General features: G+C 37.9%; 1 protein-coding gene across 1 annotated transcript in view; it reads left to right on the forward strand.

The window, feature by feature from the left end:
• The first annotated feature begins 18,404 nt into the window (after positions 1-18,404).
• KCNH8 (potassium voltage-gated channel subfamily H member 8) overlaps positions 18,405-26,363 on the forward strand; it is a 176,423-nt gene continuing 168,464 nt past the window's right edge. Inside the window, exon 1 of the mRNA XM_009086107.4 lies at positions 18,405-18,480. Within this exon, the coding sequence (XP_009084355.1) occupies positions 18,405-18,480 (76 nt within the window). The remainder of the gene's footprint in view (positions 18,481-26,363) is intronic.

The raw sequence follows: 26,363 nt of genomic DNA on the forward strand, positions 1-26,363 counted from the left end.
AGATTAAGGTTCTTACTAGGCTTCTTCTCTCAGTCTTCAATCTGACAGTCAATATTCAGAATTCTCCCACTCGTAATCTCACCCCTTGGTTAACATAATGTTGTGGTTTGATACTGGCCAAATGCCAGGCACCCAGGAAAGCCATTCACTCACTCCCCACTGCAGCTGGACAGAGGAGAGAAAAACTGACAAAGGTTCATGAGCTGAGATAAGAACCAGGAGCAATCACTCATCAAATATCATCACAGGCAAACCAGGCTCAACTCAGAGATATGAAATTAATTTATTACTAACAAAATCAGAGCAAGATAATGAGAAGTGAAACAAGCCCTTAAAAATACTTTCGGCCCCCACCCCTGCAGCACCTCCAGCGCCTCCTTCTCCACTGACCTTGGTGTTTGCAGAGTTCTCACTCTGCTCTTCTCTAGTCACAATTGAAACTGCACCACAACTTTTGTTTTGATTTTTTCCTCAAATCTTTTATCACAGAGGCATTACCACCATTTCTAATTGTTCCAGCCTTGGCCAGCAGCCTGCCCAGCTTTGGAGCCACCAGCAATTGCCTCTGCTGTACATGGAAGAAACTTCTAGCAGCTTCTCACAGGAGGCAGCCACCCTGTAGCCTCCCCATTGCCAAAAACCAGGCCACTCAAAACCAATATACACAACTACCCACAAAAATGGGTGAAGCACAGGAGGCCTGTGCTGAGTTTTGGGCCAACTCCTGCTGTCACACATCAGAGAGGTGAAGTTGTTCCACTGAACAGTTTCATACTATTTTTTCCTGTAGGTCTCTTCTGGTCCCTTTATGCATGTGCTTATAAAGGTGTTTACTTGATAATATCATCAGAAGTCACATTTTTGAGTAGATTCTGAGGAGACACATATGGCCAGCCCCATCCCACACAAAAATGAGCAGGCTGTGTCTGAGTAAGAGAGCGAATTATGCAAGTGTTCCCTCTTGATCTCTGAAGGCTAAAGTCATTCTGAAAAGATCCAAAAATATAAAGTTTAATTATTGCAATTACACACCTGAAACAAAAACTTTTCTAAATGACCTGGGAGATTGGGGGTTTGGTGGGTAGATGATTAGATGCTAGACTAGTCATGGTCCTGTCTTGGTTCCTTAGAGAGCTAGTAATTTCAAAGTGAGTGACTCCGTGTCTGTTGCTGCATTTACAAGTTGTGGAATGCTTGGACACTGCAGTACAGCTTGATCCTTACACAACTGGCTACACACATCTGAAACTTGTGTGATTACCTGGTGATTCATGTATGGAATATATGAAAGATTATGACAGATGCTTAATATGCTTCTTATATATATATAGTGTAGGAGATAAGACATTGTTTGGATTTTCTGAACCAAGCTGTTGGATGGCTAGGAAGCACTTGGTATTATAGCCAGGCTGTAATTTGGGGCCTTTCTTCCCCTAAAAGAGGCTTTGCATTCTTCTTTTAAGGTCTTGATTAATCACACAAAACAAGCTGGTTATGTTAATATATGTTACATTGATAAAACTTCATCCTGTTGTATCTCATAAGTTAGTTTGTGCAGTGAGTGGTAGGACTTCCAGATGGATTGAAGCCATTTTTTCAAGATCTATTATTTTCTGGCTGTGGTATTTTAATTCAAATAAAATAAGTCTGATTCTGTTACAGAGGTAGTACAAACCTAGTTAAAAATTAGTTGAGAGTGGCGGCAAAGTACTTTCCTGCTGGCCTTAAGGTGTGCAGGAAACTCAAAATGGTCTCAACACCCTTGGAAAATCTATTATTTCATTCTGTAGCCTCTAAATCAGCATATTTTCTGTTACAAATCATCATCTCTGGAAAATGAAGATGCTGCACTGAGGAGTTGCATGCAGAACCACAAATGGTCGTGAAGGGTGTCTGCCCTATTTGTGTTCTTTGTTCAACACTTCCCTCTTGTGTAAAAAATATAAAGCATTTGTCCAGTTGCTGTGGCTCTTTCCTGAATTGGTCACATGTAATTAAAATGTGATTGAAATGTCTGTTTAATTTCATTTTGTGAGCAGAGGACAACTTTAAGAAGCTGCACTGTGCACTGCCTCTGGCAGCAGAGGTGGCTTTGGAAATCTGTCACCAGACCTTGTGCTGGGAGCCTTGTCCCACACATTGTGCTGACACAGATTTTGGCAGGGCTACAGTATAACCTGAATCAGAGGAAACATACAGGCTGGAAAAGGAATTGGATACTTGAAGTTTCCTCTGAATCTAGAAGAATTTGCTGATTTGATTCGTTGAGCAGCTACTAAACAAATTCCACTGCCAAAAGTAAGGAGGTGGAAACTCTTCCAGGGAAGTGAGGAGCACAAAGAAGGAACTTGTTACGATGGTTTTGTTTGCTTTAGGCTGCTTTTCTGTTTGTTTGTTTGTTTGTTGTTTGTAGTAGTAATGGAATTTTTTTCTTAGATTATATGAGGGAAGGCAAAGACTTACAGAATACTCTGCAGGTTGGAACATTGAAAACATTTATTTACATTTCTAGATATGTTGCTAGCCAGATTTAAAGCTTAAAGTAAACTGCCTATGCTGAGTAGATAGATTACTTTTATTTCTTACATACTTTTCCCTATTTTCCTCCAAACTGTAACAAACTCTTAGATATCAAAGCAAGAATCACCGAGTTGCCCACTGAGCAACCAATCCAGAGCTTTTGAGGCAAAGAAAACTCTGCTAACTTCAGTGAACTGGACAACAAACTTGGCAGGCAAAAACTAAATTTATGTCACAAAGTAATGCTACTTTCCATAAGTACAACCTTACCTTTTGAGTGCATGTGCTCTTTCAATTAACTGCAAAGAACTCTGCTTACTCCAGCAGTAGAGCACCAATTTTTACATGGTAAGCTGATTGTGATTCTCTTTTCTGAGAACTGGACTTTTGCAGCAGAATCATGAAACATTAGTCCTGATTGCTTTATGTCACAGGAAACTGGTTTCTCTAATTTTTAATTCAGGCTGTTTAGCAGTAGGTGGCATCCTTCTTTAAGATTAGAGTGAACTGTAGACTTCCTAGCATGTGTTGTCACTGAGTCTAGAAAGTTCCTAGAATTTCTTTTCTATTTCTACTCGTGTGCAGTATTACTGAGGGAACATTTTTTTGGCTTAAAATAAACAGGAATGTGTATGAGCTCTGATGTGAGCACTATATACTGGAAGCTTGCTAGTACCATGCAGTGAAAGTCTTAGTTGAAATTGAATTTGGAATTTGTTTTGCAAGACTTGAAGCAGATGTTTTAAATCAGGAGAGGTGAGCAAAATCAAATTATTAAAGGCTTTTATGAGAAGCTGGATTGGTTTCAGCTTTCTCAGATGCTCATTGTGTTCTGTCTGCAGTACCAGTGGGAAGTGAAAATAATTAATCCTGAAAATTAGATTGAACTGCTGTTCAAAGCAATGAAAGGAAGGAAATTAATTGCTGGTATTGATAGACTATCCTTAAGTTATCTCACCCAATATCACATACCACAGTGTCAGATTATGTGCTTAGGTAGAAGCTAGTGAAAAAATATAACTCAGATGTGTTTAATGGAAAAAATCTAAAACAAAGTTTTGAAAGGAAAAGAGTCAGTGATGGCTCTAAGTGATAATGCAGAATGAAATTTGGGATGGTAAGAGTCTTGGGAGGTGAATGACAGGGAAATCAATCAGTAACTGGTTTTGTGAGATCTTAATATGCTTCACCAGAATCCCTTTGACTTGGATTAGCTATTCTCTTTTCAGACTCAAAAAAGGTCGTCAGAACTGCTTTAGCAGCCTCCAAAAAGGTTCCTAACTTCCTTTTCTTTCCTCCCAGTCCCCTTCCCCCCACCCTGCGGATTTTGTGTATAGAACTACACCTTCAGCACAATTTAAATATAGATTGCTGAGGTATCCCTGAGAACATTCTTTGAAATGCCAGGGCTCACTCCAGTTTGAATGGGAACTACCAGGAGAGGGTAACATTTGACACTCAGTGTCCTGAACTGGGTGGGGTACCTTTTTGTTTTAGCATGCGTTTACCTGTGTGGATTTTGGCCAGGACAGATTTACCTAACAGCTGCTCATTCTCTTTCTAATATGATAATTGTATCATGCTGAAAAGGAAGAATACTCAGTGCTTAAATGTTTTTGTGTATCTGGCCCTTGTGATGCAAATAAGCAGCTTTTGTAATATTCAAAATCACGTGGATGCTCAACAAAAAAAATATTTCATTTATTGTCAAATCTTTTCTCTTTAAGCTGATCACTTAGATTTTGCATAAGAGAGCAGCTCTGTTTTAATAAGTGGTAGAAGATTTAAGCCTTGTTAAATGTTCCATGAAAATGTACAAAGACATTAAAAGGTGTTTAAACGTTAGTTTGATGTGAATTGTGTATTTAACTTCATTATAATAACTCATTTGCTTAACATCATTCATGTACTTATGTAACCACCTGAACGTGGGCTGTGGAGAGACAGGTTTATGAAAGAATTCTTATGGCACACACTTTCATCTCAGTATTTATATTTCTGAAAGGAAAATATTATAATAATATGATGGGTCTTGGGCCAATGCACCTTGGGTATTGCTGTCTCTAGAGCCTGCTTCATTACTGATCTATCTGTGAAATATAGCAGTTGCCCATTTAATAATAAACAATAGCACTGAGTTACATGCAGACCTGTATTGCAGATGAAGCCTTGCTAATGTTAAAAACAGTGTTTGGTGAATGGGAATGGCACTCCTCAAATAAAATAATATCTGCCTGCTTATGTTTAGCTCTTACTAATTTACCATCCTTAATCTAATTACAAAATAGGCAGATAGTTAGAAATGGGACATGGGAATTTCAGTATGTGTAGGCTGTTTAAAAAGTGAGAATACTAATGAAGGAAATCTAGAGTGAGTTGCTGTGAGACAACACATGTGCAAAGCATATAAGGGAGAAGCACCCCCCAGTTTTAGTGTCAATTTTATGTTTAGACCATAGATGGAAATATTGTGTTTATCTTATTCCAATTTCAAATGTTACAGAACAGTTGTTGAAACGCTTTCTTAAGGTTTTTAAGGAAAGAGAATGGATTGTTGACTTAAAAAAATCTAAGTGAAACTGCTAAAAAAGATCCTTCTTTGATAAAAGTAATTCTGTGTACATCTAAAACATAGTTTTTAAAGCCATATCAAATACAGCCAAGTGAATTAACTAATCATGACTGGGTATTATTTCAATGTTTAGGGTTTTTTTGTTTAAATGTTCATCTGATCTGGGTCCCTGACACCTGCAGTGAAAGCAATAGATCCAGTGGGAAGTCACAAAACATGTATGTTGTATAGTGTTTAGAGCCAAGGACTGGAAGCTGTGTTGTATCTCCAGTGCCATCAGTATAATCACACCAGCAGAGATCTAGGCTTTCTGTCTATTCAGGAGCTTTAAAACATATAAGTAATCAGGTCATGCTGTGGCTGGAGGCAAACATTGACCACAGTCCTGGAAAAATGCATGTGGAGAGTTTAATACTTGAGTATGCTTATCTTACAAAATACACTGCAGCAAGTGCTAAGGGCATTCCAGTAAAGAGAGATTAATGTTAAGCATATTACCAGTCCTATATTAGTATATGTTTTAAGTGTTTTGCTGGATTAGCTCTGGTGAACATTAAGCTTGTGCTTACAGTACTAGAGCATTGATTCAAAGTTCTTTTTCAGAACAGTAAGTATAGAAAAAAAGCATGCACTTACTTGAGTACAAGTTGTATTCAAAATATTTGCAGCAGTTATGTATACTGCTGAATTGAAGTGGGCCAAAAAATGCTCATACAAGCTCCTTTCCCATAATTCAACCTGTGGTTAGGAAAAATATTAAATTGAACAAATATCTGCTAGTTATAATATTCATAGTAGCATATTGCCCAATTAAACTATAGAAATGGAGGCACATGTAGCTGTGAAAATAATATCCAACCTCTTCTAACACATTTCTATAACCCAAAATCACATGAATGATGGAACTGGTTATCAATCAGCAGGTTGTTAGCTTGTATTCTCACCTGAGGAAGCAGCTGGTCCAAATTAATATTTCAAAGCACATTTTTAAGGTAATTTTTTTCCAGAATCTTTTGTGGGCTTCATATATGCTCATTAAAATTGCTTCATGCTTCTTGTGGTAAGGCTGCTCTTTTAGTGATGTAACTACACTGGAGAATGAGGGCCCAGATCATGAATGGTGCAGGGGCCATACAGATTTCCAAAGTGTTCAGGGTGTCACTGGATCCTCCTTCAGCAGCTGCTGCTGCATGGCTGAAGTGGTTCCTGCCCCTAATCTCTCCCCTCTGCTCTCTGTGATGTGTCCAGCACTGCCTGGGATGATGGTTCTTGGAGCAGCCTGCCTCACTCAGATTTATCAAAATGTGCTGGATAAGCAAAGGTGAGGGAATGATTATAGAGATATATTAAGACTGGGGAGAAGGAGAATGGGAGTCCTGATGGATATAAATAATTTGCTTCATGCACAGAGGAGGAGAAAGTGAGAACAACTTCTCATGCCTCTATTGGGACTTCCAGAAAAAACCAAGCGATCCTCAGGAGGCAAAATTACACAAAGCAAATAAGCATTTTTGTACATCCTCTACCTTTCCCACCTTCCTGTTTAATCACCTAAAAACCTTTAAAAATTTGATCTTTATTTGTTAGTACCTTGAACGCAGTGTTTTACTTGACCTTAATTGAAGTTTGAACAGGCTGAAGCTGATCCTTGCCCTTTATTTTAGTCAATATGATATTGCAATCTCAACCGAGATATGAGAAGATTCTCTACTGTAATTCTTGTAATTCCCACCTATTAGTAACAAGATACTTTAGTAAAGATACAAATATTCCAAAGATAAACAAAAAGTAAATTGCAAAAGTTATTTCATGTCTTCTTCAGAGTAAGAAAATGTAGTATTACTTAATGTGAAATGCAATGGTTGTCCCTGTTTTGGTTTAAAGAATGTGAAAATCCAAATGCAATCTTGCATTTTGTGCTATTTTAGGTAGGATAAGAGGCCCAAATATCAGAGGTGTTAGAATAAGCTTTTGCTATGTGAAATTGAATGAGATGAACTTTTAAGAGAAGGACATCAATATTTAGCAGCTATGACAAACGCAGAATATTCATTCCAAAATCTGGAAGTGTACTCAAATATGCAAATATTCAAAATTTGGAAGACACATTCATAGCTTTGAAATTAAATGTTTGTGGAAAACAACAGGATTGGTCAAAAGTCATTACAATAAATCTGAGAACCACTGTATAAATTCATAAACTTTGTGTGTCTTGTCAAAGAGGAGAGAATTCATTCCAAAGGCAGGCTGGCAGTGATTGGGTGACAATTTAGACTTTGCTTTCTGTTTTTCTCAGTTCTGTACAAGAAAAATACTAAATTAAAATGATAGAAAAAGGCAATAGGACTCTCCTTTTACTTATCTAATAACCTGCTATGGCCTTTTGATTGCCAAGTGCTTGTTTTTCTTGTTTACCATATGTTATATCAGTTACACCCCTACAATCCTTGTATTTTCCAGCAGGCATTTTCATGGACTGTTTCCTTATTATTTATCATATTAATTCCTTTTGTCTTGTAACTGAAACAAACCTCCTAAACCCTGGTTTCTGCAATAGTTATGATCACATTTCAGTTCTTTACAAGTTGTTCAAGTGTTTATTCTGCACAGAGTTTATCATAAAATATAAACAAAGGCTATATGTTTCAACAATTAAGGAAAAAAATAGCAACGTGCTTATCTCAACTGCTAAAAGGTTATAACAAACTAAAACTACTGTGAGTGATGATTCTCTGCCCAGGGCAGTAAACTCTAGAATGTTCCAGCTGTAAATGTATCTTTCTAACCATTAACAGAGCATAGATAATATCTGTTTCTTAACCTGTCTAGTAAATATCTGACCTAAATTTCTAATGAAAAAACCAGCTGTTTAGATTTCAGGAGCCTAGAAGTTTATTTGGTATGCATATTTTAGTAGTGCTAAATTTACTTAGCAAAATTGTAAGCTAATACCAATGAGATAACACCATAAACTGCATCTACATGTTTACCTGTGTGTATATATATAGCTTCAAACAAATTTGATAGAGGCTCCCTTAATTTTCTGTGTCCATCCTCTGACAGATGATCAGGGGGTGGAAATATACACAAAGGCCAGTTCATAATGTTCATATATTAATTCACTTAAGTTTGTGATGCTTATTTTTGTGAGGCTTTTGATTGTTGTTTCCTGTCAATAGCCTGGTAGAACAACTTAAGTAGAAAAAATGACACCAAAAGGTGGAAAAAGGGATTCTGTCCAAATCTTGAATTCCAAACTGAATGTTTCAGCTCACCTTGAATTTGATTCCACATTATTTGATCCCACTAAATAACTAGATAGTATAATTCCCACCTCTGCTGTTGGACACTAGCTCAAATACTTGAACATGATCACAAGTTTCTGTTCCTTAATACGAAACAAATTAATTTAAACCTTAATCTAAAGAGGTTTTTAGTACAAGGAGCATAATAAGATGTTATTCCTTGGAAAATAAATGTGCTGCAGAAGAACACCTGGGAAACTTTTTCCATGTCTGAGAAATCTCAAAACAATACTTAGAAAGTGCCCATGGATTTTATATTGTTCTGTTATTATGAGCTTAGAAGAAGCTGTGAGCTTTTTTCTGGACCATGGCTACATTATCTACTTTAATGTTTTAATTTCAGCTCTTCATGGGACAAAAAGTGCTGACACAAATTCCGTACTGAGCTTTAAACTGCACTGTAACAGCAAATGCCATCCTAGATAAAAGATTAGTCTTGAAAATTGTACCAAGAATATTCCAACTAGTCTATGCAAAAAGGATAAGGATATTAATTCAACCTGACTAGGGAGTAGATTATATTATAAATAGGACTCTGAGGCTGCATCTAATGCAAGGCTGGTAATTTCCTACAAAATCCATTGCATGCATATGTGTCCTAATCCTGTAATATGATCCTCAGTCTAATCCTTACACCTACCTATTATGTCATACTAATTTTCCTTTGCAGAGAGCTCTGTACACCTGAGGCTTTACTTGCTTGGATCTGTTGTGGTATCAGAGCACTGCTTATAGATGGATCATATAAAAGTATAAGGAATATTTTGTATAGAAGGTAAGCTAATAGAGGATTGACACATCTGAAATCCCAAAATCTTTGAAATATTGAAAAAAAATTGGCACAGATCAAAATCTACATTAAAAAAAAAATTCTTCAGGTTCAAAGTGTCACACGAACTATTTTGCAGTGTATTTTGAAGCTGATTGAAGTTCAAGACTCATTTCTTCAGACAAAGTCCAAAAATAACCTGTTTCTGCCCTGTTGGAGGTTTGCTGGAAGAAGAGCACATAAAAACTAGATGGATGTGATTGCAGAATAAAACTCCCCTTAATCGTGTTTTCCACATTCTCACAACTGTTTCACTCACAGGCAAAAATGCTGTATTGTTTTTCCTTTTCTTTCTTTTTTTTTCCTGGCCTCTCCACCATTAAGCATTGCTTGAAACTTCCTGTTCATTCTTAGACCTGGTGTGCTGCCCACTCTCCTCTCCCTTGATTTCATCTCCTCCTACTTAAACCTTGTTTTGCCTCTTGTCATGAGTGTTGCACAACAGAGTTAGTCCAAAGCTCAGTCCTGTGCCAAACACGGTAACTTTCACTATTAGACGTTTTCTAAAGTGCCTTCCATAGGATTGCTTTGCCAATTCTTTGCCTTAGCCATTGAGATTGTTTTTCTCTGAACAGTGAAAATTCTTTCCTGCAATCTTCTTCCTCTAGCTCTGTCCTTCTGCGATGTTCCTCTTTGCAAATGTCTAACTCAAAGTACACATTCAGCCAAGACACATTTATGAAAATGTCTCCAAAATAAGGGAGTAAGATATGTTTTTCTTATAAGGGTGAAAGCAGGGTAGTTTGTATGATTTATTTGTGAAGATTTGTAGTATCTTCTAGGTAGAGAAACATTACTTCTGACTACTGAAGTATCTACTGGTTCTTCTGTTTAAATGGCCTCATGAGGAGAACAGCTAATGAAACTCTTATTAGGATGGAAAAGAAGTTGATGAGTTGGAGAAGATTAAAAAGCAAATCAATCAGTATTAAGGCTGATCTGTTGCAGCCTTGATGGATCAAGTTAGACTCCTGTTTCTTAATTACTTGCTGTTTAACTGTTGTCTTCTGGAGAATTTGTTATGTAGAAGTGATACTTACTGCAAAACAAAGAATTATGGTGGATTTCTTGTGTTTGAGGGGTTTTCAATTTATTTTTAAACAGTCATGCAATTGACTTAAGTGGAAGAAAATTCAGTTACCACTGTTATAATTGAAAAGTCATGTAACCTGAACTGTAGTTAACAAAGGTTTTATCTAAAATCTGTGGGAAATGGTGCTTTTCTCCTCTTTTTGGAAAGATGTATGTATTGAGTATCTCAGTTAATTTTATCTAGTATAGTTGATGCAAGGATTCTTGAAAAAACTCTAACCCACTTCAAATACTTTTTAAATCAGTACTCCTTTTTTTCCCTTGTCCCCCTCAGTCTTTCTTCAATTAGGAGAAGGTATTCATTCAGCGGTCTGACAAATTTATTATTGCTTCAACTAACTCTTGGCAAAGCATTTAATCTTGATGAGTCTGTACTTATACTGATAAATCACCCTGGGGTTTTTAAAGTGCACTCACACTTTATTGACAGGTATTTTGGAACTATAGGAATATATTTTAGAGTTAAACACATTTTTCTCTAAAAATTTGGGAATTCTCTTAAGCTATTGCTCATGATATTTTAATTCTACATTTAATACCCTTTTTTGTCTCTGTGAACAATGTTTTTACAATCTTCTATGGCAAAGATTAAACACCTCAAGATAGCTTTAAAGTACATGTCAGTTAAGGTCACTTACTCTATGTAATAAAGTAGAAGGTACATTTGACCTGCCATAAGTATTGCTCCTGAATTATTTCTGTGTAAAACAATGCTAAAAGAATTAAGTTCACATCATCCAGTTATTGTTGCAATATTATGAAAGGTACTAAAAATATGCTGATTATCCTTATGTAATGGGGAGAACTTCCATTTATTCCGTTGGGAGCTTTCTAAAGCGAAACTTAATATCTGACTTCAAGTTATTGCTGTTGACTTCTGCAAAGCTTGCCAATTGCACCTTAGAGAAAATGTGCTATTACTGTTAACACCCAAACAAGCCATATAATTGAGTGGTATTTATATTTACCATCAAAACCCTTAAATATCAGAGAATTTTCACCTCTTTTTCTCTAGGAGGATGTTTTTGGTAGATAAATTAGATGTCAGGTCTAATTTATATATTAATATAAAGGTCTACTTCAAGTACAGACATCATAGCACTAATTTCTGTGTCTTTATGATATGAAGTGATTAAAAATACTTGTATGTTATGAGCTTGGAATTTTCCAATGCTTTTAACTTGTTTTAAACATTAATCTTATATTTTAATACTAGATTTTCACTTTTTAAAATGCAGTAAAATCTAAGAGAAAAAAAGGAATAAGACCTAGTTTTGCCACCCAGTCTTTTTTATTAATGAATCCTCTGTCAAGGCAATTGCACTGATAAATCTGAAGATGACATCTAGTGAAGTACTATTCTGTTTCCTTTTGAGTGTTCTGTGTCTTGGTAGACTTCCATGACTTGCAATGATTTATAACAAGCAATGTTGCTCTCACTTCCTGCTCTCTTGTCACTTCATGGATGATCACCAAAATCTTAATCCACATCAGCACCACAGCAGTGCTAAGGAGCAGCATAGCTGAACTGCTTAATTCTTTCAGCACTGTCTGTGGTGCTCTGCAGGTCAGAAAAATTAATAAAGTCAAACCAGCTGGCGTGTCTCAGCCTCCTCTCTATTACTCTGGTGCAAGTCAGGCAAAATATGGTTGAGTCATGTTGGTTATTTTGGTGATGTTGAAGAGGCTTAAGAACAATATAAATTGTGCTCAAAAAATACCGGGGATGGAACAGAAGAAATTGTTTAGACTGATCTTGGTTAAGGATTTTAAAATAGGTGCACTTATGAAGGGATTTGTTCTGTCTTTGGAGCTGCTTTTCAATAATGGTATTTAGAATGTGATCATGAAATTTAGATAGCTATTTCCCAGTGTTCAGGGGATATCTGTGTGGAAGCATGGTAGCACAATTTCTAATTAACTTGGAGGGATCCATGGGAGGAATCACTTTTTACACCTGCAGGCAGGAAGATGATGTTTAGGGCTTAAGAGAAAATCCCATATCTAGAGCTGTGCTTTTGATCATTCTGTATTCAAAGCATCCTTCTGTGTCTCCTATACAATCAGTATCACCTCTTAAACTTTTGGACTGAGTTCTCCTTTGTTTTCTCTGAGCATAATCTTGCTTTGCAAATAATTCTGGTACCATACTCTTTGAATCCAAGCAGATAAATGGTAATGGATTGCATTTTATATTGAAATTATTTTAAACCCCAGGTCATAAAAAAGTGAAGTTCTGATATTACTATAAATAATATTGTCAACAGCTATTTTGATATTCAGTAAGTGAATTCATTCCTTTTTAAAAGAGAGAATTTGGAAGAAAATTAACACTCCTTATTAACAGGTGAACTGAATTGGCCACATTTTTTGAGATGTGGAATAATCTACAACATCCTTTAACATTAGCATTTCCTCTAATGCCACAGTGAGGGTGAAAGGTTCATACCCAGGAAATACAAAATAAGCCATTACAATACCTCAGTCTATTCTGAATTTAACTTTCTTTTTATCTTTATTTTACTGCAACAATTTTAAGAAGAAAATTCTGTTCCTTTTTAGTAAACTATAAGGTTCATCTCCAGAATCATAGTGTAGCGATTTTATTTTACTTTTTATTTAATATAAGTAGTATTATTTTTGAGGGCTTTGGCTTTAGTTTCCTGGGTGATTTGGTTTTGTTTTCTGATGAAAACCAAACTCTACTGAAAACAGATATTGTTTATTGAGCTTTAGATGCTAATTTTGTGCATAGAGGTACATTTCTCCTTTATGCAGTAATTTTTTCCAATGAGTTTTTCCCCACATGATGGTGCTCAATTAATGTTAGAGCAATTGAGTGTCTTCTTAATTCCTTGTTGTTTGAAATGTGGTTCCATAACTTTCTGAATGCTATCCAATCTCTTCAATAACAGCTGCTAATTTGTTTCTAGCTTTATCAAAAGTTTTTGTGAAATTTTGATGTTTTGTGGACATTAACCATATCCACACAATCCTCAGAGGTGAAAATTATGATTCTGATTTTACAGACAGGAAAGTGGAAAACAGAAATTTTATAGTGTTATTCATTTTGAGATCTGATAGTGTATTCACCTTTTATTTTTGGTTTGACAACAGATCTACTTTTAGATTTTAATTCATTTTCTACTTGGTAAAAAACAAGAGAAAGCATCTTCTATCATTATGAATCCAATGGACACACGAAACCTGGGTCTATGAATGTATGAAGAGCTTTTTAACCATAAAAAAAACAAAGCAATATTGTATAAATCATTAATCTACTTAGCTGAGCAATATGTATAATGGAATGAAACCTTATGCATGATTACCTATATATTTCAAAAGAAAACAAAAGCATAAATGGCAGCCTGATACAATGGTGATATCAGTATTATTATAAATCCACCACAGTGATTTTTCAGTACATTGGTGAGAGGTCTTTCTCTGAACATCAGGTTTGCACCCTTTAACACCAGTACTAAAAGGAAATGAGGCTTTTGCCAAAATGTTTCATGGGTCTCCAGTGGCAGAGGAAAAGTGAGCTTTAAATCTTTAACTTCATTCAAAGTACCATCATGTATGGATTCTCCTGTTTGCTTGCAACTTCATCTGGTTTGTAGGAACTTGGCCTCCTCCTGAGCCAGAGGTGCTGGCTTTGCATTTATGCTTCAACCCAAACTGTCCCTTGTTTGTCAGATTTTTAATTATTCAACTCTATTCTTGAAAAGTTCTCTTGTTGGCTTGTGCACCACAAAAGGCAAGGGCCAGCATTTCTTGAAGTGACAACAATCATTTATCAGGATAATATTCTCAACACGCACTACTTCAGACTAAATTAGCCCGTTCATTGCAGATGAACAGCAGGTTGCCATTCTTTGACATTTCCTAGTATTTTCAGGCTTTTTTTCATAATTTCTTTTTTTTTTTTCCACTGGATGCCAAGGTTAACACACAAATAAGTGGGTGGCAATTTCAAGCACAAAAGTAAGCTGCAGGCAAGTCCTCGTTAATTTGATTTTCACTATCTGCGTTCATTTTCATAATTGTAGCAGGTAAGTTGAGGTCAAATGGTTATGCCAGGGAAGCAACTCCTTACTTCTTGCTTCATGAGGTAATTAATGGTACTGTGAAATATTATAAACAAGATTTGGAAAAAGTTCTGTTGCTTAAAACATAAATGAAGAAAAGTTATGAGCAAAAATGCTACAACATGCTGCTCCTTGCTTATATTTTGTGCAAAACTCTGCCCATGCCCACATTTCTGGGTAATAAGCAATAATATAGATTATAGCATACCTCACAATGTAATGTGCTATGTTGAGTGCCCAAGTAGCTGTGGATAAGTAGGGGGAAATGTAAGGCTGAGATTTTATTTATATAAAGTCGAGTAATTTGAAGTGGCAAACCTCATTTTCTTAGGTAGTCCTTCTAGTCTAAACTCTAAGCCCCAGAGTAACCTTCATTTGTAACCTCTGGATGCTAATTGCATCCTGAAGAGTAGCAGCAGTGCTATCAGTACTTAATTTCTCATCTTTGGTACTGTTTATCTGTAACTCTTATCCATAAATTTTTTACATATTCTTATGCTTTTAAATTCAGCAAAATGCTCCACAGTGAAAAAGAAAAGGATATGGGGAGTGGGCTATTTAAGTAAATTGGATATAGACCTATGCACAAAAAATGAAGTTAGATTCCAACTCTTGCTTACCTGTCCTTGCCAGCAAAAATAAGTATTATATTAGGCACTATGTCCAGATATTCCTGATATTAGAAATTGAAATAGCAAAATTGAAAGCTGGTTTTTTGAAACAAGATAAAAATCAGCCAGGTTTTACTTTAATTTTCCTTAAGCATTATATATATGTTTGTGTGTGTGTGTGTATATATATATATATTTTTTTTTTTGTGTGTGTGTAAATATGTATATGTATATGTGTGTGTATATATACATATGTGTATATATATATATATATATATATACACATATATATATATGTCTGTGACTATTCAGAGTACCTTTGCTTTTCATTTGAAGCAAAAAAAAACCTTCCAGGACTTGACTGCAAACTTTCAGCTTCTCCTTTTACCTCCCTTTTACATATGCTCAGCCCTTGTCTGCTTTTCTTAACTACTTCTTCTTTGCCTACCAAAATTTCAGCCTGTTAAATTTGTCTGCTTTGAGCAACTTTAGGAGTTTACTGTGTTTTGCAGTAAGGTCTCTGGAGTTCCACTTTCTATTAAGGAGGATTACTCTTATAAGTAAAAGTCTCTAGAATTTGCTAAATACAAGTGCAAAACAGGATACTGTGATTCAATTTCTCATCTTTTGTCGTTTGAGCCTTTTTATGTACATTATTTTTGTAATATATTTTATTAGCTCTACTGCAAAGACATTTGGGTTGTTGCTTTCTGATACATTAAACACAAACACAAAACTTTTAGGAGCTTAATTGTTACTAACTGTTCATAGTGTGTAGCCATTTCCACAAGCAATTTTTAACAGTATGGCATGATTGTGAATACTTGTAAAGAACAGCAAACTTCCTCTTTCCTGAAGTTCTCAGGGATGAAGAAGCTTTCAGCATCATTTGGTCTCCTTCCCTCTTGTGCATCAGCAGAATTTCCTTGCACTGCCATTGCTATCACATCCCCCTGGCTAGTGGTGAATTTCAATAATAAATTTCTGTTCACCCCTATCAACATGGAATATACCATGTAACTCCTCTGGCACTTATCCATCCTTTCTGAGTTGTGTGTTTGCATAAAAGTTTGGCATTCTTTGTCCAAGTCCTAAGGCTTTATTAAAACTTTTTTGTCTCATGATTAAGAAGTTTCCAGGAGCTCTCAATAAAGCTCTAAACTTACTGAAGCTGTTATGTCATACAGCCCTCAAAAACACTACGATTAGAGCTCAGACTTGGTGTGGCCATTTATGGCCTTGCAGACTTATCAGGCAACTTACTCCCCTTGTCTCTTTTGCCTTTTGTGATGACCAAAACTGAGAAATACATTTATATGTTTCAATTTATATATGGGTTTGCTTCTCCTGACTGCAGGACACCTGTACTAGGACTAAGAATGCATTCCTTTCTCTTTTGCTGCATCCCTACTTAAATGGTGTTTGGGCAGGCCGTGGAAAAAAAATGCAAACTGAAACACAATTGCAGCACCACAGGCTACAACATAGGCAAGCCTTTTGTCAGGTTTCAAAGCTTCGGATTTATCTTAACAACCTCTGTTGCTGAGCTCTTTGGCAGAAGTGAAAAACTGATCATGCTTTTCCGTTTTCCAGGTATTGAAATAAGATTTTTATTTTTTCACTAGTGAGTACATGTACCATCAAACTCAACTAGCCAGAGAGGCTAAATGGAAAACTATAAATAGAAATTAATTTTGTGACTCTGCTTATATTGAACTGGAAGATATGAGAATAATAATAAAAATTAAAAATTGCTGATATTAAAAATTGTATACTTTAAGGACAAGGCTGCTGCTTATATATGTTAAGGACAAGGCTGACATGAATTTGAGGATTATCTGGTAGCAAGAAACTGATAGTACTTTGAGATCTTGAAGACTCCCAAAGTACTGTACAGGCAGTCTCTCAGTTCATGTGCTACTTCTGGAAACTGACCTGGCAGCTCTATATCAACTAGTTTGTGAAAGGCTTCTAGTACGAGGGCAACTGGACAGATTCATGATCTCAGCAAAATACTGCTGCATTCTCCAGAGCCAAGGTGAGCTTACCATGGGTAGGCTTTATAATGTGCTAGAAACCCTGTGTATCAGCATTTTCTGAGGTTCTGGAGAGGTTTTGTGTTTCATTATCTGTTGTAAAGGAAGACCATTTTTTCTCTTTTGTAACCTCTCTGTGCTGCTTATGCTAAAAAGGGGGAATCAAAGTCTTCTAACCATCTGGAGAAAGAGAGAATCCTAAATAAACAGGGATAGCAAAAAATACAAATAGCAGTACTGTAAAATAGCAAGAACCCAACAGGCTTCCTCTGCACAGTGACTTCGTAGATTAGGGAGTGTACTCCCACTTCTTTTCTCTAGGGTCTTTTAATCCTGAAAGAACATGGGAAAGCTTTGCCATTGCTGCTACAGTAAGTGAAATGACTGTACTATGGAGAGTTGTCTGGCAGCATTTAAAGAGCCATGGTACCAGTCTGAGCAGGTTACTCATCTGAATGTGGATTGCCACTTATTATTACTATTGTTTCGTATTTACTTATTGGAATTTACACAATAGACTTTCTGGGCTAGGATATGTATTAATTCTGTATTTGACTGGCAGAAGAAAAAAATATTTCAAGAATTTTGCAGGGAAGAATGTAGAAAGAATGTTATAGGATGTACTAACAATCAAAGAAAAATGCCTATTCCTTAAATTAAATAGGCTAACCATGCAAATAATGTCTGAGGCCACACAACTGGTGGAGAATTATCCATCTCCCAGTCTCACTCTCCAGTGAGCATCTCCAGAAGCATTTGCTATCTACCAAGGGTGTTTCTTCTTGCAGCAAAGTAAGAGCCTGTGCTTTGCCGTGCGATATCGTCACTCATAAAACAGGGTCCCTCTGAGCTGAGATGCCTAGGACCCTTCTCGGGTTCTGGAGCCGAAATGTTTGAGGCTGCCGGAGGCGGAGGAGGCTCCGCCGCCCCCGGGGGCCGCCGGTCCCTGCGCTGCCCCGCCCCACCCGGCTCCGCTACAGGTGGATAAAGGTGGCTCTTCCCCAGCTCCCTGCTCTCCTCCAGCCCGTCCTTCCTCACGGCGGCTCTTCCCAGGCGCCCCCCTCCCCCTCGCCTCGGGAGGGGTGCGGGGAGGGGGAGCGGGCGCTGCCGGCCGGGGGCACGGCCCCGCACCTGAGCGCGGCTCCCGGGGCGGGAGCGCCGTGCGGGGCCGGGGCTGACGAGCGGGGGGCTCCCGGCGCCGGAGGCGGCGCGGCGGCATCCCCATCCTCCTTCTCCTCCCTATCCCTCCGCCTCCTCCCTCCCTGCCTTCCCCCGGGCGCCCTCTGCACTTTCTTCTCGAGCCACCCTCGTAGACAAACTTTGATGGGGAACCTCGCACAGCGCTGGAAAAATGCCGGTTATGAAGGGATTACTGGCACCCCAGAACACCTTCCTCGATACCATCGCCACCCGGTTTGACGGCACACGTGAGTCCGGGCTGGGGCTCCGGACTCCCGGAGAAGGGGATGCACGGGGGGCATCGCGCGTACGGTGGGAGCTTCCTCTTCCCTCCGCCCCCCGGGGGTTCCCCTGTACCAGAAGCCGGCAATGAGGAAGACGAGGAGAGGGAGCTCCCAGCCTCCCTCTCCTGCCTGGCTTCTCCAGCTTTGCAGGCGAGGAGGAGGCCAGGTCCCCTCCGCCTTCGATGCCCTGCGTGGGGGCTTGGAGGGAGCTGAAGCCCGGCTCCCTACGGGAAAGTTGCGCGCTGGACTGGGGCTTCCCCCGCGCCCCGGCAGCCGAGAGACCAACAGGGAAAGGCACGCTCAGAGCCTGGGCAGGGCTTTGGTAGGAGTTTTGGGGAATCTATTTTGTTAAGTACCCCCATCCTTGAGGGGGCTCGAAATCTCCCCAAAAGCTAAATTTCTGTGAGTCGGGCTCAGCAGCGGCAGCAGCTGTTGCAGGGCGTTGGTGGCGGCAGGCAGGCGGGCAGGGACAAGGGCCCTTCGGCGGTGGCGCTGGCAGCGGCCGCGGCCCGGCTGCAGGACCACGGACAGGTCCGGCCCGGGCGGGTCCCGGCCCGAGCTCCGCTCCGCTCCCCGCCGCGCACGGCTCCCCCGTCCTGGCAGCTCCCCCGGCCCGGCGCTGCCTCCGCCGGCACGGCTGGCGTGCTCCCCCTCCGGCCGTGCGGGAGGACCCGCCTGTATCTTGACTTTTGTTTCTTCTTGAACGGGGTTGGTGCATAGTAAAAGGAGCAGGGAGATAGCGGATTTCGGCCAAAATGGACTGCTTTCCCTTTAATTCCCTTTTCAGAAATCTAGACATCGATAGAGGAGAATAACCAAACTCAGATTTGAGTTGCTGTTAGCTGTTTCTTGACTGAAAACATTGCTATCTAATTGGTTTGGTATCTTCTTGATTATTGACATTCTCTCTACGGTTCAATTACCTTGTTATTAAGACAGCTGAACTGTGATTACTGAATCAGCAAGTTGTAAAATGTCAAGAAAATGATGCAGTCACGGAGATCAATTGCAGAGAAGCACAAAACTGCATTATAACTGCTCTGCGAGTCTGAGGATACACAGATAATTATGATCCAGGGTTGTGTGTAACTGATACTTCGCTATAAAGCAATCTCTTGTAAGACCACTTAGATGTACCTTTAAATACCTTTGACTACAGAACTCAAAGTCTTTTCTCCCCATTCTCCAATCTTTTATTTCTACAGTGTGTATGGGTATTATTTACTGCATATTGAAGCATGTGGCTCTTATTAGAGTTTTGTTGCTGATACTGGCATTTGCCAGAAAAGCAATCCTTCCCTTCTTTGTGCTCAGGACCCTCCCCCTTCACAATGGTTTCCTTTCAAAGGATGGAGCACACAGCCTGTGAGCTGTACACGCAAACACTTCATGTATTCTATACTGTTCTTCAAAGATTCAATTTAGCAAGCAACGTTAGTGATGACATCCAGGTCTCTTATTAAATAAAACACCAGAAAAATGTCTAATCCCCATCTTCTCAGTGACACCAACAGGCAAGTGTGGTAGACAGCTCTTTCCTTAGCTGGATTCTACACCAATATTGAGCTACCTTTTTAAGCCTATGATTTTGCTGACTTTCATGAAGTGAAGGACTGACCTTTTCTTGGACAAAAAACAGACCTCAGTGTCTTACATTGAAATGTAATGCTAACAGCTCATCTACTTTTTCCTGGGATATAATTGAAAAAGAATGTAATTAGGTGTTTAAGTTCACCAGAAAGTACAGCACATTATCTACTTATTAGAGTCATTGAAATATGTCTTTTTAGTTAGTTTTCCAGAATCTGGCTGAAATATTAAACAGGTGTATTCTAGAAAATGTCATTGTTCGATTATTGGCATGTGAAATATTCCAGGACGTTCACACAGAAAGATGTTTTATGTACTACATGTTTTTACACCTAGAAAAACTTTGCAGGAAGATACTATTCCGTGGAAATCTGCTGGCATGTCTCTTAAAATACAGAATAATGTAACATCTCCTTTAGAGCGTTAAAGTGATGAATCAGCTTCATGTCATCTGAAACGAATTTTCAGAAATAGAAATTATTTCAGTTCAGAAGCAGCTCACCTGCTTTGTTGCTTTGGAAATGCTAAATTTAAATATAAAATTAATACTTCTTTAACTGGCCAAAAAAATTCAAATAAAAAAACACAATTTTTCAAAATATGTGTACATATCTGACTATCAAGAAGAAAAATTAAAACCGATTTATTTTTCATTTAAATTGCCTGTGTGGCTGGTATTCCTGAGTTTGCTCAGGTGGCTAAAGCTAGAATTAGTACCTATGGCTAATCCTTGCAGGAATCAGTCCCATGCCTTACTAGTTTTATGGGTGATATAGTCTGTGGAAAGGGTATTACATAGTACTGAGACTTTGACCTCCCATATGCTAATATTTAAATGTTAAAATACTGTTTCATGTCCAATGTCTTTTTTTTTTAGTTTTTTTCTTTTTTCTTTTTTCCTTTTTTCTTTTTTTTCTTTTTTCTTTTTCTTTTTCTTTTTTTTTTTTTTTTTTTTTTTGTTGTTTTTTTTTTTGTTTTAATACAGTCTGTAGTTAACAGACCTCTTTTCAGTTTAAGCCTCTGGGAAGGATATATTATGTTGTCATCAGTGATAGACTAATCCACCAATGCATCTTTAATCCAGAAGAGGGATAATTCTAATTCCGGGCAAAAGTGCAAGAAGGGATTCCAGATAATATTAGAAAATATGCTTTACTTTGCACGGAATTTGCAAAATTTCATTGACAGAACTTTTTAAACTATACTATTGCAGTGACTTATGCCTAATTAGCAGTTATAAATCACACTATGAAATACTGCATATCTCAAAAAATGTATAAAAAAAGTTCTTGGCAGGTGCTTCAGCTGCTCAGAATTTTCCAAGTAGATTTTTTTTTTTTCAGTATGTTACACATCAGTATTCTTTACATATAAAACCAATAATATGTGCTAAAGAAAGCAGTTAGGTTAATTTTGGAGTTACTATTAGCTGTGCAGGAGATTGCAGAAGTCTCCTGCAAATTTCCCATTACCTGTGTTGCACATGTGGAAGAGCAGCATTAAGGGTTTGCTTCTCTGGATTTCCATGGCAAAGAACTCTTGGCTCTGCCTGTGTGCTGTTATACTGACATCTTCTTCCAACTCAATATCTTTTGTTGTCCTGAAATCTTAATTTAATTTAATGGTTTCTCACAAAGTTTCCCTCTCCATCCAAAATGTAAACATCCAAGTCACCCAAAAAGTCACACAAAGACTTTTTGCCCCCTCTCTAAACAATGTGCTAATTGCATATGTGGAAAACAAGCATAAGCAATTCCAAATGACTGGTGTGGGATTTTGGGATTTTGGTTGGTTTAGTTTTGTTTTGCTTTTTATATTTTCAAGACAAAATAGCACTTTCAAGTGTGAAAATATTTCAACTATAAACCCATAATTAACCCCTCCACCAAATATCATGAAACCGAATGTCTAAAGTGAGTGATTACACCTCAAGCTTTTGAATGGAAAATTTGCATATTGTTTCTTCTTAACCCTATTTGGATTAGACAAAGCATTCAGAAATGGTTGCATGGTAAGAAATTATGTTCTATTGCTTTCATATATATATATATATATATATATATATATATATATATATATATATATATATATATATATATATATATATACACGCATACATAAATATTTGGCATGCACTATTTATTTATTTAAATAGATTAAATACACACCAAAGTAGTGGTTTCTGAAAATTTGTGAGACTTTCTCAGGAAGTAAAGTTGACAGAGATTCAGCAAATAGCCTTATTAATTTGTATTTTAAAAAGAACAACAATTTTGTGTATGGTTATACTATGAAATGACAGCTGAAGTTCTATAATTATCTCCTGTCTGTCATATGTGATCAGATTCCAAAATAAGTGTGTATTTCACATTCTTATTGACAATTTTACACTATCCATCTAACCTGAAAATCAAACTGAGTAAATTTCTTCTTGCTCAGTGTCAATGATGATAATTTGTTAATTCTCTATTTGCTGAACAACTTTTACTTTCAAATATATTTACCAATTTAAATCATGCTCAAGTACTAACAAAAGGATCATTGCACCTAAACAGCAATTTTCATAACGGTTTGTTATTTTTTCCTTTCTGATAAAACGGAATCAGATTTCTGATTGTTTTAGTTACCCTTGAAGTGGGATTGAAAAGCACCTGATGAGAACATACAGATTTAAGCATACCAAATGTGATGTCAGCATACTTCTGCTGGCACTGTGGGTAGAACCAGGTTGTCTCTTTTGCATCATTGTCAGTTGGTGCAGATCTGAAAGCCTTTGTATGCAGTGCTCCTTCCAGATTGCAGGGTCAGATTCCTCCCCCACTCTTTCCCAGCTACCCCCAGCACTTGCTTTTCTGTCTCACAAACAAACTGGTGATGTCTGCTAAGTTGAACCAATGAACTAACACTTTCTGCAACTTTGCTGTCAAATTCTCTCTCATTCAGGGTGAATCCAATCCTCTCTACACCATTCAATGTGCTGCTTAATAGTATCACAGAAACTTCAAAAGCAGAAAAATGCTTCTTGGTTGCCTGGGGGTTCTCCCTCAAACAGGCTCAAGGAATTGCAGCAGTGTCAGATGTAGGGAAGCAACAACTGAATTTCCAGGAGGAGGAAGCTTTTCATCAGACTCCAGGATCAGAATGTTCCACCTGACAAAGACAAAATATGCTTCAATTACAGACTGGGAGCAGAGTGGCTGGAAAGCTGCCCAGCAGGAAAGTCCCTTCGGGTGCTGGGTGATAGATGGCTGAACATGAGCCAGTGTGTGCCCACGTGGCCAAGAAGGCCACTGGCATCCTGGCCTGTCTTAGGAATTGTGGGGGCAGCAGGACCAGGGCAGTGATCATAACCTCAGACATGGCACTGGTGAGGCTGCACCTTAAACACAGTGTCCAGTTCTGGACTTTGAGGTGCTGGGGTGGGTACAGAGCAGGACAATGAAGCTGGTGAAGGGTCTGGAGAGAATGTTCCATGAGGAGCAGCTGAGGGAGCTGGACTTGTTTAGCCTGGAGGAAAGGAGGCTCAGGGGAGACCTTGTCATTCTCTACAACAGCCTGAAAGGAGGCTGCAGCCAGGTGGGGATTGGTCTCTTCTTCCAGGCAACCAGTGACAGGATAAGAGGACACAGTCTCAAGCTGTCCCAGGGGAGGCTTAGGTTGGGCTTTAGAAAGAAATTCTCCACTGTCCTTGCAGGTGTGCAAGGAAATACTGGATAGGGCACTTGGTGTAAACATTGTGGTGTTCAGTCCTAGGTTGGACTTGATCATCTCAGAGGTATTTTCCAACTGAGTTGATTCTGAGATTCTGTAAAATCCTGTGACCAAGGAAAGATGATTCAAACTATGATAAGCACCAATCAAAGTTAAAGAGACTTCAAAGCAGTGACAGTGGAAATCTGTCAAACTGTCCCTCTGAAGGAATAAAAGCAGGGAAGCTGGTCAAGTTCTTTGTCATAGAGATGGGGTGAGTTGGCCAGAGGGAAACTTCCAAAGATACTTCTATTCTTGTTCCTATGTTAATGCAGAATTGTTTAGTGCGCATACTCATATCCTTGAACAAGTAAATAATGTGGTGTCGTGAATTAATTATTTGTCACTGGAAAAAAATACAGTCAACACCAGAAACAATATTGCCTGTTATCAGCTCAGAGCCCCCCCCTCAAAAAGCAGACCTTTCCTCTCTCAACCTTTCTCTGTAAGATGTGACCAGCACTGCACCTTTCTGTAGCTCCATTACTAAAAAAGGCAAATAGGATTTTTAATATAAACCAGGGATTGGATGTTGGAACCTGTTTTGTATCGTTGCTCTTTGCTGGAAGTGAACAAGTGGCTAGATTCAGCAGCTAGCTGGAAAATCTTTTGCTCTTCTTTTAGCACGAGGTTTGGGGGTGTAGAACTTCATAATTTCAGGTCAGTTTATCTGTTTTTCTTCACTTTCAGCAGTTAGAGTAACTTCTGATTCTAGCTTGAGCTAAAATTGGACCTGAAAGATGGAATTGGAAGTGTTTCAAGGCATCTTAAGACCATGTTTTGCTTAATTTTTCAGTTCTAAGGATCTGATTCAAGCAAACAAAAATGTACTTGGGCATTATTTTTAATGTGCAATCACTTTAAAACCATGAAAAATGGTCATTACTGTCTATTTTATTCAGAGGCCATGTTATTGCTAGGAAAAATACTGATGTATTCAAATTCTTGGGTGATGTTCTCTTATTTTTTGCTAGACAGAAATAAGACAGGATGACAGTTCTGTAGTTCCTCCATTCAGAGGCTATATAATTCAGTAATTACACTAATCTTAGATTAGTATTTTAAATATAAAGTTGGAGTAATAGCACAAATCACTACTTCAGAAATAAACCCTGTATTTGAATTCAAGGCACACATTTGAAATTTAAGAGTGAAAATATTCATTAAATAAAGGGGTTTTTTTTCCTGAGTAACAAAAGAATATTATCTTCTGTATTGTTTTTGGGTAGAAACCTGATACACAGTGCAGTGATCAAATCAAACCTGTATATTTGAAGTTATATATATTTGAATGAACTTTGTGTATATAGAAGAAATTTTTTAGTGTTTCTAAATCATAGATGATTATCTCAATTCCCACTGGAGAGTTTCTGTAAATGTCCCTTTATTCACTTCCCCAAACATATATTACTTTTTTCTCTGTCTACACATTTCAATGAGTAAATAGATTTATCCTGGAAAGAGATTTCTTTTATTTTTACCATTACATTTGTACATTCAGTTTCTATTTTATCAATTTCTATTTTATTTGTGCTGGTAGCAATTTTATAAGCATTCCCAGTCTTTTTAGATGTAAAGGAAAGGTGCTCAGTGTATTTTTCAGGGCTCTAAAGAGTAAAAATGCAACAAAAAACATTGCCTCAAGCACATGTAGGAGTGTAAACAAATAGATGTACATGAATATATTAAAATAAATTAGGCAAGATACGAGCTTACAGAGCATTCACTGCTCCTAGTACTAGTCTGAGGAAATGAATTTTTGAAAGAAAACCAAGGTACGTATATTACATACGCTTCACCCTGGAAAGAGTTAAAAAAGGCAGTTTTTACAACAGTTTTGCATTATCACAAGCAAGCTCATCTTGTGTTAAAGTGACTGAAAGAAAAAAAGCAGGTAAGGACTGACCTGCTCACAGAGTAATTTTTTTTCTTGCCCACTCAATCTAAAAATAAATAAATAAGAAATAAAGAAGAAAGAAAGGGTGGCAAGGGAAGGGGGTGGGGGAAGGGGAGGCACAACAAGATAAGAAACAAACACAACATTTTCAAATCTCAGAGAGGAGAGACTTTTCCTTAACAGTAAAAAAAAAATCTTCTTTTGGACTTTATCTTGCCAAGAGCTTCTGGCTCCTTCTGTTTTCTGGGACTGATAGTAGTATTCAAAGCCTTTGGAACAGGTGTTGTTCTTAAAATACGAGCGCATTCAAAGTTGAACTTGACATTAAATATCGTCTGAGCATCCCTAAAGCTTAATGCTGCCTGTCAATCATTTCAGAGACAGCTGAAGACAATTGTGTTATGGAGAAATATGTTGTCTTCCCTGTTGATCTTTTGAAGAGAAAACAGCCTCCAGTGTGCCAGCACTCAATTCACTTTCTCCTCAGGCCTTACTTCTGATGACTAGGAGTCTAGGATTATTTTGCTTTTTTCTCTTTTTTAAACTTATAGAAATAAAGAAGGATTCATTCTGAGCTGAATAGACCTGAAATGCATTGTTACAGCTTTTT

Source organism: Serinus canaria, chromosome 2, assembly GCF_022539315.1.
Source record: "Serinus canaria isolate serCan28SL12 chromosome 2, serCan2020, whole genome shotgun sequence".
Classification (NCBI taxonomy): Eukaryota; Metazoa; Chordata; class Aves; order Passeriformes; family Fringillidae; genus Serinus; species Serinus canaria.